At 44.3% G+C, this 20,095-nt stretch overlaps 1 protein-coding gene and 1 long non-coding RNA gene across 6 annotated transcripts in view; one reads left to right on the top strand and one right to left on the bottom strand.

Annotated features, from left to right (window-relative positions):
• Positions 1-11,530, bottom strand: part of AAK1 (AP2 associated kinase 1) — a 167,368-nt gene extending 155,838 nt beyond the window's left edge. For all 4 annotated transcript variants that reach the window (XM_024738184.1, XM_024738185.1, XM_024738186.1 and 1 more), the window contains exons 1-2: positions 11,360-11,530; positions 10,651-11,064 (exon numbers count right to left, since the gene is read on the bottom strand). In XM_024738184.1, coding sequence (XP_024593952.1) covers positions 10,651-10,813 — 163 coding nt within the window. In that variant the 5' untranslated portion in view covers positions 10,814-11,064; positions 11,360-11,530. The remainder of the gene's footprint in view (positions 1-10,650; positions 11,065-11,359) is intronic.
• Positions 11,531-11,683: 153 nt separating this feature from the next.
• Positions 11,684-20,095, top strand: part of LOC112395127 (uncharacterized) — a 15,889-nt gene continuing 7,477 nt past the window's right edge. The window contains exons 1-3 of one of the 2 annotated variants that reach the window (XR_003002302.1): positions 11,684-12,374; positions 12,549-12,700; positions 14,382-14,519. This is a non-coding gene — a long non-coding RNA (uncharacterized LOC112395127). Of the gene's footprint in view, positions 12,701-14,381; positions 14,520-20,095 lie in introns of both variants that reach the window. The other variant, XR_003002301.1, reaches the window with a different exon arrangement.

Here is a 20,095-nt window from a genome sequence, read left to right as displayed (position 1 = left end):
CCACTCCATGGCTCCACTTCCAATGCTCTTAACAAAGCTCATGAACGAACTCCACATTTCCACATCCAAGAAACACTCTTCCACCCTCATCGTGACCTTTCTGATTTCTTACACCTTGACACAGCCACACCCTCCTTCTTTTAAATCTACTTAGTATTCACTTTCCCCACTCACTCTCTCCTGATCCTCCATCCCCATCTTCAGCCATTCCTTCTGCCTCCTTCATGTGCTCACTCATTCATTCAACTGGCTTTCACTGAGCTCCGCAGATGTGCTGGGCACGACACGGGCACTGGGGATAGAGCAACGAACAAGTCAGCCAAGGCTCCACTTTCATGGACGTGAAATTCTAGTGGGGGGAGATAAACAATGAGCAAGAAGAATCAGTTGACACGTGCTACGTGGCAAAATAAAACATGGTGGGTTCCTTATATTAGATAGTCAAAAAAGGCCTCTCTGAGGTGTGATTTCAGTGAGATCTGAATGGCAAGAAACAGCCAGCCGTGGAAAGATCAGGAAAAACATTCCAAGCAAAGTGACCAGCCATGCCTAAGACAATAAAGAGGAGACACTGTTAAATGCTCAGAAAAGGTAAAGAGGAATCACTGCTGTGACTAAAAAGCATGCTGGCTGAGGTTAAGGGAGATGCAAGTTTTGGTAGCAGTTTGCAGGTCAGAGTGAGGAGGCATCCAAAGGACTGGTCACTTTGACAGCTGTGGTGAGTACTGAGGCTAGATAGGACAAAGCTTAGGTGGGATTAAGGTAGGTGGGTGGGGAGGGGGAAGGGATCCCAGATGCGGGGAACACTATCAGGAGAGCATGGGAAAGAGCTAAATCCACAGTTCACAGGAGATGAGGGGGGCACAGGCCTGAATGAAACAGGAGACCTGTGTTAGAGCACAAGGATTTGAAGGTGGATACACGGCTGGAGGCAGGAGTTCCTCCGGCAGAGAGGGCCATCATACTAACAGTGACTTGGCAGGCTGGGGCAATTATCCTAACACAGGTGGCTTTCAGGCAGGGAAAAATAAGATAAAATAAAATCTGAATTCTCTCTCCTCCTTATTCATCCTGGGGTTTGTAATAGATACTGTGAAAGATATAGATGTAGATATCTATCTATAAATATTATCTATTCATCTATCTGCAAGACTCTAGCTCCACCAGGTTTTACATACAGCAAACCAAATACTGCCTGATAAAAACAAAATTCAGGCACCTAAATACTAAGAGTTACTGTTTGCAGACTACTAACTACACGCTAGGCACTAAGTTAAGTGCTTTGCATAATTTCATCCAGCCTCACAACCACCCAGAGTATCCTCTGTATTTTACCAATGATAAGCCAGTATCTTAGTAAGTTGCCCAACATCACAGGGACCAGGCCAGGATTCAAGCCAAGGGCTGCCCACCTCCAAGTCGCATGCTTTTAAACCACCACGTGTGATGCTAACCTTGAAAATCCTCTCCTAAGGAGAACATCATCGTGTTCCCTTTGACCTAGGGAGTCAGGGAGGAAAGACAGTACTGAACATCAGGTTTTCCCCAATCATTACTGAGTTACACCTTCCGGTCAAACCGAGATTTTCCCATAGCCAAAAAGCCAGACGGAATTATTTCTTCCAACATTGCCCACTCCCCCACCACCAAGATTCCCAGGCTTCTAAAAATAGTAAAGGACAAAGGTCTGAGGAACAGGGCTAGTCTATCCCCAGGGGAAATTAAACGAGTCTAACAAACCTGTAAGATAATCAGCACTTCCGGAACCAACAAAATTCACTGACCAGGGAAAATGATGAGTCGAGGGTACTAGTGGGAGACATGCCACCTCTGTAAAGCTGGAAGGGCCCAACTGATGAGGTCTGAGTCCTCTTCTCTCTTCCTGTCCCCGGGTAATAAAGTCTCCATTTTGTTCTCAAATTCATGCTCAGTACCAGAGGGACAACAATCTTTCTCTTACTCTAAAGGTCCCAGTACAATAGCTATAAGTCCTTAAAAACAGGCGCCAAGCAAATTACATGGCATTATACTGCTTTCCCCAGGATTCAAGTCCTAGATGAAAGGCATCATTATTTAAGATCATTATAATTACAAATGATAATCCAACATCAATGCTTCACTTGGCCTTCTATTATAATAATATAGGGATGCCATAAACTCTTTCATCCAACAATCTCTTGGCTCTTCAGAAATCATAAATAACAAAGCTTCCTTACTCTCTTGAACCCCCCGTGTGGCTATGTCAATGTGTAATTGGCATTGCCTTCCATTGTCTGCCAAGGTTCACTCAGAGCCCAAGGAGAAAACTGATCAGCTCAAGCTGATTCACTCACAGCACATCTCAAATGAAACTCCAAATTTTTACTCTTTTAACTTTGTTCCAACTTGGGTAACTCACCCTCTGCCAAGGTAGAAGTCTCACTCATAAGAAGAGCTCCTCCTTCTAACAACTGTCCATAACTCAATAGAAGAACTGAGATTGTTTATACATAATAGACTAAATGATAATAAAAATAACAGACTAATAATAATAAAGATAACAATGGAGGAAGAAAGTAAGCACAAAATCTTGCAGCCAGTATTGCCTTAATGTGCTGATACTCATTATTCCTGATTCAAAATCACATAGAATGAAAAAGCTTTTTTGCTTTGGGCATAAACACAGAACATACGATTTATTTATGCAGGCAACGCTGTTCCTTGAAAGAGACTAAAAATGTTGCAATACTTCAACTTTACTAAGAATACAACATGTGCAAAGGTGCTGAACTAGGTATGTTCCCTAAAACAAGGTTCCTCGAAGAAGGGGTTCCAGAGAAAAGACTCACAGTTGAGAACAATCCCACTCCAGGAAATCTTCCCTAACCATCTCAGTCCTCATTGCCCTCCTTCCCCTCAACCCCTCCACAATTTAGAGAGTACACCATACATGCCAGCATTTCAATAGCTATTGTCTTGTGGGGTGCACTTGCTTCCTGCGTGTTGGTCACGTCACGTCAACTGAGAGGGCAGAAGCCAAGCTTTCCATTACTTCTCTCTGCCATAGCACCTCAAACAGAGCTGGTAAAGAATATGCTAGATGCTCAGTAAACCTTGCTTCTCCTGGCTGGAGGGGCAAGTTGTCTCTTACGCTCTCTGCATTATAACTCCAGCCTCTCACTTCATGATCACAGCATCCCTACAGAGGTAGGAAGGATGTTTACTACAGCGAGGAAGCAAAGGCTCACAATAGTTAAATGACTTCCCCAAAGCCGACAAGCAGCAGATGTGAAAGAACTTGAACCCAAGACCCTTAGCTGCAAGTGCTAGACTCTTTCTTACACAAAGGATTACCAACATCTTCTCTCATAACATTCTGACCTTCAATATCCCTCCCCAACTGAACCTCGCTCTGAGTAATTCAAGTCAGAAAATGTTTCCACCACATTTTGGGGTTGCTCAGATATGGGAATATGGGGAGAATTTTTTAAAGCTCATAATTCACATGCAGTCAGTGGAGAGTCCTGCTATAACTCCTCTCAGCCAGGACCCACACAGACTCGCCGTTCTATCTCCGTTGGTTTACCGGTTTACTCTGCAAGTAGCTGTTTTACACAGAAAATGACGTAGAGGTTTTTAACCATAATAGGTTAAGAAAGATTGCTGGCTTGCCGATTCTGAGAAAATAAATTTTAAAATTAAGTGATTTGCCTGAAGTCACACAGCAAATTAGACCCTTCTGAGCCACCCGACTCCTCTCTGTCCCCATACTGGCTGACACATTATGCTGTACCACACTGGCACTGCTGACATTTGGGTCTAGATGATTCTCTGTCGGGGGTGGGGAAATTGTGTACACTGTAGGACGTTTAGCAGGAGCCCTGGCCTAAACTCACTAGCTGCCAGTGTTACCCCATCCTGTGACGATCAAAAATGTCTCCAGATGTTGCTAAATGTCACCTGGGGATAATCGCCCCTGGTTGAGAACCACTGCTCTAGACCAGTGGTCTCCAAACAGAGGTACACAAAGCAATCCACTGGGTTTAGAAATAAAATATGAGACTATTTTTATTAACTGTCATCTTAAAAAATAAGATTTTTATCTTTACTAATATTTAATATACGGTCCATCTCTAATGTTTCCATCAAGTCCAAATGTCAGTCACGTCTCAGACAAATCTGATGGAATCCTGGGGGAAGAGCGGAAGCTCCGTAGCAAAGGCTGAGATGTACTGAGAGGTACTGCAGTCCATGTGCTTGGTTAAGTGCGTTTACTCATTACATTTGTTTTAAATGGATTAGCTCTCATAAAACAAACAAGGGGATTAAAAAGATTCCTGCAAAGAAAGCTTGGATACAGATAACACAAGCATACGTGAGCAACAAGAGAATGGCAGGGCCTGATTTCTATCCTGGTGTCCTCTTCAACAGTCACACTACAATGCAGAAACAATCACAGTCTAATAAGATATGACAAGAAGTTCACCGAAAGCTTGCTGAGATTCAAGTATGGATGTGCAACCACTATCATAAATGGTGAACTTCACTATAAGTACACACTACGCCTTCAGATTATTAGCTAATGACAGCAGGCCATGAATATAATGTAAATAAACAAGGGAGAGCGTGTCTGTAAACTGAGTGTTATTCTACCTAAAAAGTTTAAAAGACTATTGTTCTAAACCAACACTGCCCAAAGAACTTTCTCTGATGATGAAATTTTCTCCGTCTTGTTGTCCAAAATTGTAGGCCTTAGCCACACGTGGCTATTAATCAACTGAAATGTGGCTACTGTATCTCACGAATTAAATTTTTATCTTATATCAGATAATTTAAATTTAAATACCCGTATGTGGCTAGTGGCTACTTTATTGGCCTGCACAGCACTGGACACTAGTAGATCACTACTGTCTCAAAACATACAGCTCTTAGCAAGCAGTGCACTTTCCTGCTTTTGTGGCTTTGGTTATTCTCTCTGCCTAGAATGTTCTCTTGACCCTGTCCATCTAGTACTAAGTTCTTATTTTTGAAGACACATTTCAAGTATCACTTTCTTTAGCTTTCCCTGACTACTCACCTGACAAGATTAATGGCTCCCTCACATCTGTCCCCTAGGCCTTGTACATCCCTCATCACAGCACATAGAGCTATTTGCTCATATGTCTGAAGTTCTATGATAGTGAGCTCCTCAAGGCAGAGCCATGTCTTATTTAATCACTGCATGACATCCAGCACAGACACAGTTACTGAACACAGCAAAGAATGAACGAACAAACCTGGGTCTTCCAACCACAATGCAGTGCTACCGCCACCACACCAAACACACCAAAAGATGGCTCCAGAAAAGTAGGCTGAAGGCTATGCTCTGCTACTTCAAGTGCTGGTTGCTACTTCTATAGACAATTTCATTTCTATGATTATCATTGTTTGGCTCTTAAAGATGCAGATGGCACAGGGATTTCTTAAGCAGCTCAGAAAGCATCTATCCTTTGAAGAGGACAAGATGAAGGTGGACAGTGGGGTGAGTCCCCTCTCTGTCTCAAGTGTCAACTTTCAAATACTGCAAGGTAAAATGACTGCTCTGATGCAGTAGTATGTTTTCATGTGCTCTTTATTAATATTTACCAAGATTTTCCTGTTTTAGCTACCGAGGTACAAGTGTATGCCTCCCCCCATACCCTCCCTCTCGAAACCCATATGAAACTGTTTCTCTCTCATCATGACCTCTCATTAAATGAGTGTGACTTTGTTAGAAAGACCAAAGGAAAGGCTTTGACCACGCAATGACTTATTCTAGATTTCATTTCTGAATTCGAGATTTGGCTATATTTAGCAAAGCTATAACCGTCATCATGCCCGAAGCCAGGAAGAAGACACCATTCACAAGCCACCCCCTGAAAATCTGCAGTTGCCACTAAAAAACCAGACTTCCCAGCAGGCAAAGACATCTGAAGTGGGAGGGGTCAAATTGGTTGTTTGCATCAAGGGAAGACCTCACATGCTTATAGCCAACCTCCCTGCCTGGCGCTGAAGCTCTCTGTGGCCTTATTTCCTTTTCTTTTCTCTCCAACATACCTTCTGCTTGGGCCAAACACCCTCATTATCTCCCCTGTCCACTCCTTCCTGTAACACTGGTCTTCTCACTCCCCCGGCTGCTTCTGCTTCAAGCTTCTTGCCTCTCCTCGAACCTTCGGGACCACTCCTTCCCAGACACCAGCCACCTCCTCGCCCGCACTACTGGCAAAGGGCTGAGGCACAGAGGGAAGCAGTGCACACTGGACAGCTAGCCAATGGTTACTCAGAAGGCCCAGGGCCACTGGGGAAAGCAAGCAGCCAGCACAGCCAGGGAGTAAAACAACTTCCTTCTACCATGCCATGTCCTTCTTTCCTTGACTCTGGAAGGGAAACTTCTACTAACCAAAATGATAACACCAGACCAGCCAGTTTTCCCAGAACTCACCATACTGTCTCCCTGCTCCGCATTTTTGCATGTGCTATTCTTTCTGCTTAGAAAGGCTTGAGTAACCCTCATCCGGAACATATGCTGGGTAACTTCCATTCCTGTTCAAATGACACTTCATCTGGAAACCCTCAGCCCCAGGCCCTTTATCATCTCATAACATCTTTTTACCACCTACTCCACACCCAGGACCATGCTAAGTGCTACACACTTCTCGTAGCATTATTTGCTGGTCTATGAGCTTCTTAAGAGCCGGGCCCAAGTCCCATTCATCCCAGTGGCTCTGGAGCCTAATACAGCACCTGCCACAGCGAAGGCACCAACAAACGTTCACTAAACGAATACATGCATGCGTCATACTGATACCACCAATACATATTTATGCCATACATACACACACACACACACACACGCACGCACGCACACATCTGTTAGGTTTAGGTGATTTCACACATATTTTTTAAGCCTCACTACTTTGCACTGTAGGTAGGAGAAACTGTCAAAGTTTACTGACATGGAGACTTACTGAGTAGTTCTCATGAGCCCTAGACCTGAATTCCTTTAGTGTAGGTCAGAAAACTTTCCTGAAGGGCCCCCTGTTCCACCTTATACAGAATGTTCAGGAATGCTGTCTTGGACACAGCAGGTAGTCAACATTTACGTATTGTCTGGAGCTTAGATGTAAGGCCTCATATAGCTAAGGGGATATGACAAAAGCGTAGCCTCTCAGTCCTCCTTTGAGCATTGCTCCACTTTTCCCATTGAGCTCATTCTGGAAGCTTAAACCAGATCTTCCCTTGACATCACACGCCTGTTACCTCACACATGATTTAGCATCTCATCATAGCATCTTCACTGAGGAAGCTAGAGAGAAAATATCCTCCCCTGCACCAGCCTACACAAAGCCAGACCCCTCGTGACTTAGAACCTTCACTTCCCCCAGACAGATAAACCCTCACTGGACTAGTTAGGGAAACTGGGTGACTGGGGCTGATGCCGCTGATGGAAAGATGGCAGCCCAGGCACTCTCCTGCCTTACACTCCAGCACCTCCTCCTGGGGTTCCTGCGATTCCTCACTGTAAAGTACAGACCAGACCCACATGAGGGAAAAAGGGACGGTCAGTGAGATGAGGTGGTAACAGGGTCTGAGCTGGAAGCCCAGCACATCATCCCTCCCTGAACTGCCTGGCCACCGCCCTGGGCACTTTGACGCATGACTCTCATCATCCTAAGACAACACTGGCTGGGACTGGTGGCTAGGTCAGCACCTGGGGACTCAAAGCGAAGAGGGTTCAGGAAGGAGCATGGCTACCCAAAACATCTGTTGACCCTTTAAGGAGCTGCTGATGCCTCTGCAAAGAACATTTGGCTGTGTCTACCCACACTGGGGGAAAGGAAAGCTGCAGATTGCTGCAGTCAAACTAGCCTTCACATTGCCCCCCATTCCTCCTGGCTGAGAAATAATGGCTACCAATTATTGAACATCTGAAAAATGTTAAATAATTTACATACATTGCCTCAGTTAATATTCAAGACCGCTCTGTAGGGCAGTGGTTCTGAAACTTTAGCTTGCAGCAGAATCTCTCCAGGAACTTGTTAAATCCCCACAACCAAATTTATGGGGTGAGGCCTGAATCTGCATTTCTAACAAGCTCCCACGTGATGCTGACGCTCCGGACCGAGGCTCCACACTTTGAGAGTGCCAGAGGGAAACAGAGATTCAAGAGAGTTCTGAAATGTCTTACCCAAGGTTTCACAGCTAGTAAAGAACAGATCCAGAATTTGAACCTAGATCTACCTGATTCCACAGACAGCCCTGGTAACCGTGCTGCTGTAGGGGTGAATGTTTGCCTTGTTTTCATAAATTCACTGACAGCTCCTTAAACGCAGGCATCACACTTTAAACCTCCCTATATCCTTCCCAGAACCTAGCAGTGCCTTTGTACTTGGTGGGTTCTTCACAAGTACTTTGTATACTGGCTCCTACACAGCTACATACTTCTAAGAACCACACACTCAAATTCAGTTATAGTCAAAGAACATAAAGAGGGCGGCACTGCCAGACCTAGCTGAGCCTTTGTCCGTGCCGACACCGTACCTGGATAATTCCTGCTCGTCCTTCAGTCAGTCACTTCCTGCCGCAAGCAGTTCTTGGCTCTCTAAAATTGCAGGCCACTGCACCCTAAGCTTATCTCCATGATAGCACAGATTGCTCTGTTTTAAGTGGCTGTTTTCCATCTCTCAAAGTAGTTTGTAAATTCCAGCATCTAGTTTTAAATCATATTCCCCAGAGCCCAGCACAGTGCCTGGCACATCACAGACACTCCATAACTGTTTGTTGAATGAATAAATGAATGAATACAGAGCTGCAAGCCCTCAGTTCCATTTAAAAATACCATCATGCATGATATGCAGTTCTCAGGGATGAATTCTGGGGAAGAGAAGGGCAGCCTAGATAAAAAAGACCAATTTTGCCTTTTCTCCTCCCCGTCAACTCAGACTCCGAGAAAAGGCACTGCTTAGGGTAGCATCACCTCTAATGAGACAATATCCTAGCTGAACAAAATGTTTCTGGGCTCTAAGTTCAGCAGAGGCCGTTGAGAGGGAAGGAAAGAGCTCTGGGCCCCCTCCTTCCTCTTGATTTCTCTCTCACACTCACTCCTTCTCCATTTCTCCATCCCAAGGCAGTCAAGGGCTTTGGCACAGGTATGAAACAGACAGACCAGACTCAAGGGTGTGGATCTGGCAGCGGGCACAGAAGCATCTCCCATCCTGCACCAAAGCCCACAAGGAAGGATCCAGAGGGACAGTGACTCAGGCCCCGGATTAAGTCCAGCTAGAGCAGTACTGAAAATGGAAAAGAGCAACAATTTCATAAGGACATCAACTGCCAGGTCTTTTTTAAACGAGTGTTTTTAAAAAGTCTTCAACCGTAACCCCAGAAAACTGGGCCCAGCTGAATCCCATGCTGACACAAGCTGACAGTCAAACAGCTCCTCCTCTAAACCCACCACGAGCAACACTCACCGTGTCAGGCATGCCCCAAGCCCAGGTTGGGGCCCTTGCTCCAACCTTAGCTTGCAAGAAGGCTTCTTCTCCTGCTAATAAACTGTTCCCCCACCATGCTGCAGTAATAGAGGCCTCCCCTTCCCCCATCCCCTCTCGGCTGATAAAAAAACCTACAGCAGGTTGGCCCCATCCAATTAGTTGGAATAGCTTCATGCCAAGGAAATTGCTGCTTTTATTAAAAATAAAAGCTCACTAGGCAGGCAATGGGCTGTGAAAATTATGAGTCTGGCATAATTATGAAGGTCGACGTTAAGGTTACCAAAAGAGACATGCAAAGATTACAGGACAGCCTGGGGGATAAAGATATATATCTACATGTCTATAGATACACAGATGAACACATGTGTAGGGAATTTACACAGCAGATCTAAATAACATTAACATCCTCTCCAAAAGAGAAAAAGAAAAATTCGGAGGCCACTCTCAAGTAATTCTTTTGGCAAAACACAACCACAAACACACACACACACACACACACACACACACCAAAAACCGAAAAACAAGGAGAAAGAGGGGCCTACTGGACTGATTTCAAAATAACCACATTCATTTCATGTAATTTGTTATCTTAGCTGCATCCTGGGGACCTGATTACAGTTGGGTCAGGAAACAAACCTAGTCAAATCCAACAAGAGCCTTGGATCTTAGAAAAACACACTCTGATTCTCTGAAAATCCTCTCTTCCTTCCAGTGCCTGCTCAAGGGAGTGGGAAAGTTGGGTAGGAGAAGAAACCCCTCTTAAAGGTCCTCCATCTCCACCGCTCAGCCCTCACATCCGTATTTCAAGTTTTAGGAGGATGACAAGCCCCACACCCTACATCTGATGTAAAGCTTTACACTTTCACACATACGTTTTCTCGTCTGATCCTCATAATTCGGTGAGGCAGGCAAGAATTGGCTTGTCAACATTTTTTTTTAAATAAAAGGCCACCGAGGTAAACAATTTCTGGCAAATTCCCCCCACGCCATAAAGCCCTGTCACTTTGAAATCTCAGTTTCAAATTTCTCAAGGACAATGATTCACAGGGCAAGGGGAGGGGGAAGGGAGGGTCAACTGGTCAAAACCCATTCATACATTCAACGTCTCGCTGCAACAGGACAAGATTTTAATTTACGGCGCACTGGACGAGTCCCACCATACCTTCCGCCAACACCTCGTCCACAGTGACCTGCTGTCGCCCAATGCCAAAGACCCTTCCGATGTAGCCACTGCCCAGGCCCGAGGTGCTGCCCCCTCCTCCGCTGGAGCCGGAGCCCAGGCCAGAGCCGCCCTGCTCTCGCCGGGAGTCGAAAAACTTCTTCATCTTGCGAAAAGGAAGCAGTAAAGCAAAATACCGACGGTTTCTAGATTTTTTTTTTAAGTTTTTTTGTTTTTTTTTTTTTTTTTTTTTTTAACAAGAGATCCAAGGATTTCTTCTCGGATTTCAGCTAGGAGAGGAGCCACCCGAATCCGGCCGAGGGGGTGGGGGCTGAGGGAGGATGCCTATAGGAATATGCGTGTCAATCGCGCGGCGATCCCCTCCTCCTCAAGAGAGCGATTCGTGTAAGTTTAAACCTGTGATGACAGAGGAAGAGAGAGAGGATGAATCAGTAACACACTTAAAAATTCAACTGCTGAGTCCTAGGGGGAGCAAAAGCCACCGTCCTGGGGAAACGCTTCATGCATTTTCTTAGAAAAACCCTGGGGCTGAAAACGCGTCCCCGGCCCCAGAACCCGGGACCCTGTGCCCCGGGGTCTGAAAAACGAGGGATTCGGGCCGCCTCGGGCAGCGCTGACCCAACCCGGCACTGCTCCCCCTCCTCCCCGGTCTCCCCGCCGCCCCGCGAGGCAGCATCCCAGCGGCACCCACTTGAGATGGCTTGGCGGCCGGCGCCCAGCTACCAGCGCCGCAACATTGTCACGGCCGCCGGGCCGGCCTGCGACAAGAAGAGGAGGCGGCGCTGCAGCGAGAGCCGGGGCCGCGTTCGGCGCCCGCCCGCCCGCCAGCTGATCCCCGGAGCGCCCGGCGGAGACTAACCCACCGCCCCTCCCCCGCGCGCGCTCCCGCTCGGCTCCATCCACCCAACCAGGAAGTGAACCGCCGCCGGAAGTGCCTCTCGGGGCGACCCGACCAGGGGCCCAGGCCACCGGCGGCCGGCGCCCTGTTGCCACAGACTGGAAGGAGTTGTCGGAGAGAAGGGGACCGGGGAAAGGGGATCTCAGTGTGGAGAGAGTTTTGGAAAAGAACGTTGAAATTGCCCGACCCGTAGGGCACTATGGGAAAGGTTGTTCAGCGCAGCCCAGCGACTGGACTGCAATTCCCAGGATGCCCCTGGACGACCGAGGGAGGCGGCTGCGGTGGCCTCCTCGGCCACGGAGGTGGTTAGTGGAGTGGTGCATTTGTAGGGATTCAGTTATTTAAACACATCCGGTAAAGAAACTGCCAGGGACCAGGGTTTCCACCCTGCTGCATGTCCCACCCTTCTGGAGCCATCTTATTTGCGACTTGACCTCCGTGCCCAAGGGATTCTGGGGCCTGTGGTTTCCGAAAGGATGGAGACTGACACCTGAAGGACGCGGCTTAGCCGCTTAGCCTCTAGCTGGTCCTGCGGGGCTTACCGACGTCACCTGGGCAGAGGTGGAAGACCGGAGGTGATCGGGAAATTTTTGCTGGCAGTTGGTGCCAGGCCACACCCGAAAGCCAACCCTAACATAAATAAACCCAGAGCCCTTCCTCCTCCAACTTCAAAAGCCGCTTTTGCTCCCAGATGTTATTGAGAACCGGCTCACGGGTCAACTCTGAGCTAGGCGCTGTGAGAACGCTTAATAAGACCGTATCTTTTCAGGAAGTCTACAGGCGAGACTCAAACTGAGAAACTTAAACGGTGTGTGTGCGGGGCAAATCGTAGGGTACCAGGAGACCCAAACCCCAAACTTTGGGGCTCGTCTGTCGGTTACCTTTTCCACCTTTTCTGATGCTGTGGCTGTGCTGACCTTTGTTAAGCCACTCCCACACAAGAACTCTAGGCTGACCTTCTGCTATTTGTTTTCACTTCAAGATTCCCCTTTTGATGCTTATTTTATCCTGATACCGCCCGAGTGCCGAGAGTGGAGGTGGACGATGTGATTTGCATCTGCAAAATGCAGAAGATTTGGGACCTCTCTTGGAACCTTCTTCCATCCCTAGATTTCCTGATAGATGATGCTGAAGGTAGTGCCAAATCCCTGCCCATCCCCCCTCCCCAAATCCATGATGTTTCAAGTCCCTCAATATAGGTTATTTCTCACCTCCACCTGCTCTCCCTAATTCTGCGACAGCCAGTCGCAGAATTTACAGACAGTAAATTAGTCCCAGAATGTTTTCAGCAGGCATTTGAGGAGCGTAGAGAAAGCTGCTCCAGGGCGGAGGGGGGGTCGGGGGGGATGGTTCTTTTTCTAAAATGACTATTGAACTGAGTTGTGACTGGCTTGACAGCAGTTTCTACTGCTTCTAACTCTTCTTCCTCCTCCTTCTCTTTTTTCTCCTCCCTCTTTTCCTTCTCCCTTTTCTCCTCCTCCTCTTCCTCTTTCCTCCTTGTGTTTCAAGTAGTATCACTGTAGTTAAACTATCAGTTAAAGTTCCTGTGTAGAGACAGCATCTTTTCAGGGAGTCAGTGTTGTCACCTCAATTCACAAATCCAAGCAGCCACCTCCAGGGCGGAATGCAGCACCTGCTGAAACATTCCCTCAAAGCAAGCCCATGGGAGGCATGTTCTCTGCACTTTCCTTAAAAGTCTAGATTTTCTCCAAGGAAGTTTGGAATAGATCTTAAAATAGATGGGAAAGCATATTTGAAATTAGATTCATTGACCTCCATCTTTCTCTGCATCTATTGATCTTGCCTGGCTTTTTTATTTTCTTTTTTAAATTTCTTTTATTTTTGTGGCTGTGTTGGGTCTTCGTTGCTGCGCGTGGGCTTTCTCTAGTTGTGGAGAGCGGGGGCTACTCTTCGCTGCAGTGCATGGGCTTCTCATTGCAGTGGCTTCTCTTGTTACAGAGCACGGGCTCTAGGCGCGTGGGCTTCAGTAGTTGCAGCGCAGGGGCTCAGTAGTTGCAGCGCACAGGCTCTAGAGCGCAGGCTAAGTAGTTGTGGCAGATGGGTTTAGTTGCGTCTCGGCATGTCATGTGGGATCTTCCCGGACCAGGGATCGAACCCGTGTCCCCTGCACTGGCAGGTGGATTCTTAACCACTGTGCCACCAGGGAAGTCCCTTGCCTGGCTTTTTAAAAGAAGCCCTGTTGGATCCTGGAATCTGTTGCTATCTCAGTTTTTACTTCTCTAGACTTTCCTGTTACCAGACTAGGCCTGACTTATGCAAATCCTAAGTCTTACTTCTGAGATACAAAAATGTGTTTTTATCCTATAAGATTAAGGTAGCTAACATGTATTTATTGAGCACTCATGTGGATGCTTTGATCAGAATCTGAGGGAGGAAGTTTTAAAAAGAAGAAGAAAAAGAAGGAAAAAACAGAAGACTGGACTTCTTGTCTTCCATTCTCTTAGAGACTAATGGCAGTTATAATGTCAAAACTACAGTTTTTGGGCTTCCCTGGTGGCGCAGTGGTTGAGAGTCCACCTGCCGATGCAGGGGACGTGGGTTCGTGCCCCGGTCCGGGAAGATCCCACATGCCGCGGAGCGGCTGGGCCCATGAACCATGGCCGCTGAGCCTGCGCGTCCGGAGCCTGTGCTCTGCAACGGGAGAGGCCACAACAGCGAGAGGCCCGCATACCGCAAAAAAAAAAAAAAAAAAAAAAAAAAAAACTACAGTTTTTAATGCTTTACATATATTAAGTTAGTGAATCATCACAACAACCCTATGAAATAAGGTACTATTCTTATTTTCACTTTATAGATGGAGGAACTGAAGCATAGAGATAAGTGACTTGCCCAAAGTCACACAGATAGTAACTGGAAAAACCAGGACTCAAATCCAAGCATTTTAACTTCAGAACCCAGTGCTTAACTAGCTACACCAAACTGCCTCCTTAAGGTAAGAAACATATCTATAAGCAGCACAGGACTGGGAGACGGGAGACCCCTGCCAGTCCATAGCTGTGCCCCTAGACCACTTAGCTCTCTGGACCTACTTTCTCAGCCATAAAGCCATAGCTCTCTTACAGCTCAGTAATTCTCTAGATCTTAGTGTAAAATAATCAGATCGACCACTGTAATCTCAAAACTCCTACCACACTTATTTCTGTATGATTTGTCCTCCCTGGCCTTGCAGCTTTTCAAGTATATTGTCACCTCAACCAACTACTCAGAATCAGGTAACAGTCTTCTACTAATCTCCTTGAAAATCCAGTACAATAGTTTATATAGTCTGTCCTTACCAGTATTTAAATAAACCAAATAATTGACTTAAAATTAAATGTGACACAGAAAACAGTCTGATTAGGGTGGAAAAGTTGTTTTGAGTTATTCTAGACCATTTTGAACTTGGTCAAGGAGATACTATGGAGAAATATCCAATTAAAGGGAAAGGGAAAGGAAAGTTACTATACATCTTCCACATGCCAATTACTGATTTAGGCACTTAACATAGGATCTTGTTTAACCCTCACGGATGCACCTGTGCAAAGTAGACACTATTATACTATTATCCCCAATTTTATAAATGAACAATGAAGATTTTGTTAGTAGCAGAGGGATGTGCATGGTTTGTTAGGTTCGGAGGAAATGATTTGACCTGTGATGTGACTAAACCATGTCACAGTAAACCCAGTTATGGCAAATGTGTGGTTCATCCGTAGAGGAAATCAAAGGGAAGGGGACCAACATTATTTAAGGACCTTAACTAAGGCCTGCACTGCATTGGATATTTAATCATATCATTCAGCCTTCACAATACACTTCTGACGTGTGTGTTACTTTTATTTTATCAATGTGGAAACAGGCTGAGTGTGGTTAAAGTATGTCAACTGTTGCTACACACAGCCTGCAAACGGCAGAACCAGAATCACAACCTGACCTCAAAACCCACTCATTTTCACTGTACCATATAGCCATTCTATATTGCAATCTTTTAGTCCAGTGGAACTTATTAGAAATGCAAATTATCAGGCCCCACCTAGATCTGTTGAATAGGAGGGAGGGGCAGAGGTGACAATCTCTTTTCACCAACCATCCAGGTGATTCTGATGCATTTTCAAGTTTGAGAGCCCCTGTTTAGCAGAAGGGACGTAGTAACAACCATTTCTTTTCTTTAAAAAGATTTCTTGGATTTTTTTGGTTTTGTTTTGTTTTCTGGTTAGAAAAGTAATTATATAATCATTGAAGAAAGTATGAAGAAGTCAACTCAGAATAAAAATCACTCACAGATAATTGCTATTGACTTTTTTGTTTTTGCATTCACTGTTTTCATGAAGCTCAAATTTTCAAGGACCTCTCAACATTTTCCAGTCCAATGCCCTATTGTAACTCTAAATCCCCTTTCTCCCTTTAGTTGCCCTATAAATCTTTCAACTACCCCTTCTGCTGTGTTCTGCTATTTACTGTTACTACAGCACTTTGAATGTACAGTTGGCCCTCTGTATCTGACAGTTGCACATCTGAGGATTAAACCAAGTACAGATGGAAAATATTCAGGAAAAAAAATTCCAGAAAGTTCCAGAAAGCAAAACTTGAATTTACCTTAGCCAGCAACTATTTACATAGCATTTACATTGTATTAGGTTTTATAATAATTTAGAGATGATTTAAAGTATCATCTCTTGTGCATAAGTTATGTGCAAATACTGCGCCATTTTATGTAAGGGACTCGAGCATCAGCAGATTTTGGTATCTGAGAAGGGTCCTGGAACAAATCCCCCTCAGATCCTGAGGGACGACTATACCTTCATTTATAGCCCATATCAATTTGTACTGTCGTTACTGGTTTACATGTTTATCCCTTCAGGATTACACCACAATTCATCTTTCTGTCCTTAGCAACTGACTCACACATACGTAGTGAGTGCTCAATAAATACTTTGAACAAATGAATTAGTAATTTAACGAAAAATCAAACAGAATTGCTGAAACATATTCAATGCTTCTTATCAGGGCCCTAATTAGATAGAATTCTAATAGTCTGATTAACCATAGAAATGTTCTCTTAGCAGAATTCCTTTATCAAAACTGTTGCTAGACCTGAAAGTCCAAGTTAGATACTAGTAAATCTCAATGGATGAATAAAGTGTATAGGATATTCAGTCCTCTTGGATAACATGAAAGGCAGGTGAAACATTCTAGGTCTCTCATATTTCCACCTTCTCCTGCAGTTCATTTTGATGTCATTAGTTAAACATCAATTTACCTTGAATTTTCATCCTTCTCCAGCAACTACCCATTTTTCTGTACCTCTTTCCTGCAGAAACACCTCAATACGATTGTCTATTCTTGCTGTCTCCAACAATTCTCCACATTAATATGTCCAATAGGCAGCTCTCCGTCCTCATCTTTTATTAAAACTCAATTTATTTAAAAACAACAGGAAGAAAACAGTTCACCTGTTTCTCCCACCATGCCCCCCTCACCCCACCCCCACCTTTGGAAATCACCAATCTCTTCACTGCATCTAAGAGATACGTACATATATGTATAACAGAGATCACATGCTATTTGTCTTTCTCTGACTTATTTCACTTAGCATAATGCCCTTGAGGTCCATTCATATTGTCACATGTGGCAAGATTTCCTTTTTTATGGCTGAATAATATTCCATTGTGTATATATATCATAATTTCTTTATCCATTTATCCATCAGTGAACACTTAGGTTGTTAACATACCTTGGCTATTGTAAATAATGTTACAATGAACAGGGAGGTGCATATATCTTTTCAAATTAGTGTTTTCGTTTTCTACAGATAAATACCAGGAAGTGGAATTGCTGGATCATATGGTAGTTCTATTTTTTATTTTTTTGAGGAAACTCCTTCTGTTTTCCATAGTGGCTATGCCAATTTACACTCCTGCCAACAGTGCACAAAGATACCCTTTTCTCCACATCCTTACCAACACTTGTTATTTCTAGTCTTTTTGATAATAGCCATTTTAACAGGTGTAAGGTGATATCTCATTGTGGTTTTGATTTGCCTTTCCCTGATGGCTGATGGTGTAGAACATCTTTTCATGTACCTATTGGCCATCCATATGTCTTCTTTGGAAAAATACGTCTTCATATCTTCTGCCCATTTTTAAATCAGATTGTTTTATGCTATTGAGTCATATGAGTTCTTTATATTTTTGGATATTAGCCCCTTATTAGATAGATGATTTGCAAATATTTTCTCCCATTCAGTATGTTGCCTTTTTGTTTTGTTGATGGTTTCCTTGGCTGTACAGAAGCTTTTTAGTTTAATGTAGCCCCACTTGTTTATTTTTACTTTTGTTGCTTTTGCTTTTGGAGTCAGATTCAAGAAAATCATGGCCAAGACCTATGTCAAGTAGCTTATGTTTTCTTCTAGGAGTCTTATGATTTCATGTCTTACTTTCAAATCTTTAATCCATTTTGAGATGAGTTTTGTATATGGTATAAGATAGGGGTCCAGTTTCATTCTTTTGCAAGTGGCTGTCCATTTTCCCAACATTTTATTGAAAAGACTGTTCTTTCCCCATTGTATGTTCTTGGCTCCTTTTCATACATGCATGTGTTTATTTCTGGGCCCTGTATTCTATTTCATTGATCTATGTGTATGTATTCCAATACTATACTGTTTTAATTATTATAGCTTTGTAATATAGTTCAAAATCAAGGAGCACGAGGCCTCCAGCTTTGTTCGTCTTTCTCAAGATTGTTTTGCCTATAAAGGGTCTTCTATGGTTCCATACAAATTTTAGGATTTTTTTGTTCTGTTTCTGTGAAATATGCCATTGGAATTTTGATAGGGATTGCACTGAATCTGTATATTGCTTTGGGCAGTATGGACATTTTAATAATATTAATTCTTCCAATCCATGAGTATGGAATACCTTTCCATTTATTTGTGCTATTGACATTTTGATCAATTTCCTGTTAGCATTTTTCCATATATAAATTGTTTTGTTTTGTTTTGTTTTTTTACCATATTGAATCACAATACATATTTGGTACTTTGTTTTTCATTTAATAGTTTCCCATTTCATTACATGTTTTCAGAAGCATTATTTTTAATGGCTGCTCTTAATAATACGTTCTTTGAACCACAATGAGATATCACCTTACACCTGTTAAAATTTTAAAATAAAACAATACAATACGTTCTGTATTGTTTTATTTTAAAATTTTACTGTTATACATACAGTAAGTCCCCTGCATACAAATGAGTTTCATTCTGAGAGCACATACATAAGTCCAATTTGTTCGTTAAGTCCAACAAAGTTAGCCTAGGCACCCAACTAACACAATTGGCTACGTAGTACTGTACTGTAATAGGTTTACAATAGTTTTCACACAAATAATACATAAAAAACAAACAAACACAAAAAATAAAGAAAACATTTTTAATCTTACTGTACTGTACTACTGTACCTTAAAAAGTAGAGTAGTGCAGTACAACAGCTGGCATACAGGGGCTGGCATCAAGTGAAGAGGCAAGAAGAGTTACTGACTGGAGGAGGGAGAGGAGGTGGAAGATGGTAGAGCTGAAGGATCGTCAGCAATAGGAGATAGAGGGCAAGCTTCAATTTCACTCATGCCTGATGTTGATGGACTGCATGTTTGCATCTTTGAAAGTTCACAACTTGAAGGTTTGTATGCAGGGGACTTACTGTATATGATTAGAATGAATATCCTTATTTGTGCTTCTTTGACTTTTTTCCTAAGCCTATGATTTTTTTTTTAATGGAATAACTGGGTCAAAAGGTATGAATGTTTTTACAGCTATAGAGCCAAAGTACCCTCTAGGAAAGTTAATACTGATTTGCTCCCCACTCAGTGATGCAGTTAACAAATGTTAAAGCGCCCACCGTGGGCTACGCCTTGCCGCTCCGCGGCATGTGGGATCTTCTCTGAGCCTAGCCGCTCCGCGGCATGTGGGATCCTCCAGGACCGGGGCACGAACCCGTGTCCCCAGCATCGGCAGGCAGACTCTCAACCACTGTGCCATCAGGGAGGCCCTGGGCTATGCCTTTTAAAGTTTATTACAATGAACAAAATAGATACACTCCTTGTAACTCAAGAAGTTTTTGGTCTTAAAAGAAGACGTTAAATCCTAAGTATTTCCGTACCCTTGTGAACACTGAGTTTGTACAGTGTAAAGAGAAATCTAGGACTTCCCTGGTGGTCCAATGGTTAAGACTCTGCACTCCCAATGAAGGGAGCATGGGTTCAATCCCTGGTCAGGGAGCTAAGATCCCTTATGCCACACAGCATGGTCAAAATAAATAGATAAATAAAATAGCCCCCAGGCTTCCCTGGTGGTGCAGTGGTTGAGAGTCCGCCTGCCGATGCAGGGGACACGGGTTCGTGCCCTGGTCTGGGAAGATCCCACATGCCACGGAGCGCCTGGGCCTGTGAGCCATGGCCGCTGAGCCTGCACGTCCGGAGGCTGTGCTCCACAACGGGAGAGGCCACAATGGTGAGAGGCCCGCGTACCGCAAAAAA

This window comes from Neophocaena asiaeorientalis, unplaced genomic scaffold (assembly GCF_003031525.2).
Source record: "Neophocaena asiaeorientalis asiaeorientalis breed wild unplaced genomic scaffold, Neophocaena_asiaeorientalis_V1.1 scaffold756, whole genome shotgun sequence".
Classification (NCBI taxonomy): domain Eukaryota; kingdom Metazoa; phylum Chordata; class Mammalia; order Artiodactyla; family Phocoenidae; genus Neophocaena; species Neophocaena asiaeorientalis.
The sequence above is the reverse complement of the archived record's forward strand: the minus strand, read 5'-3'. Positions and strand labels throughout refer to the sequence as shown.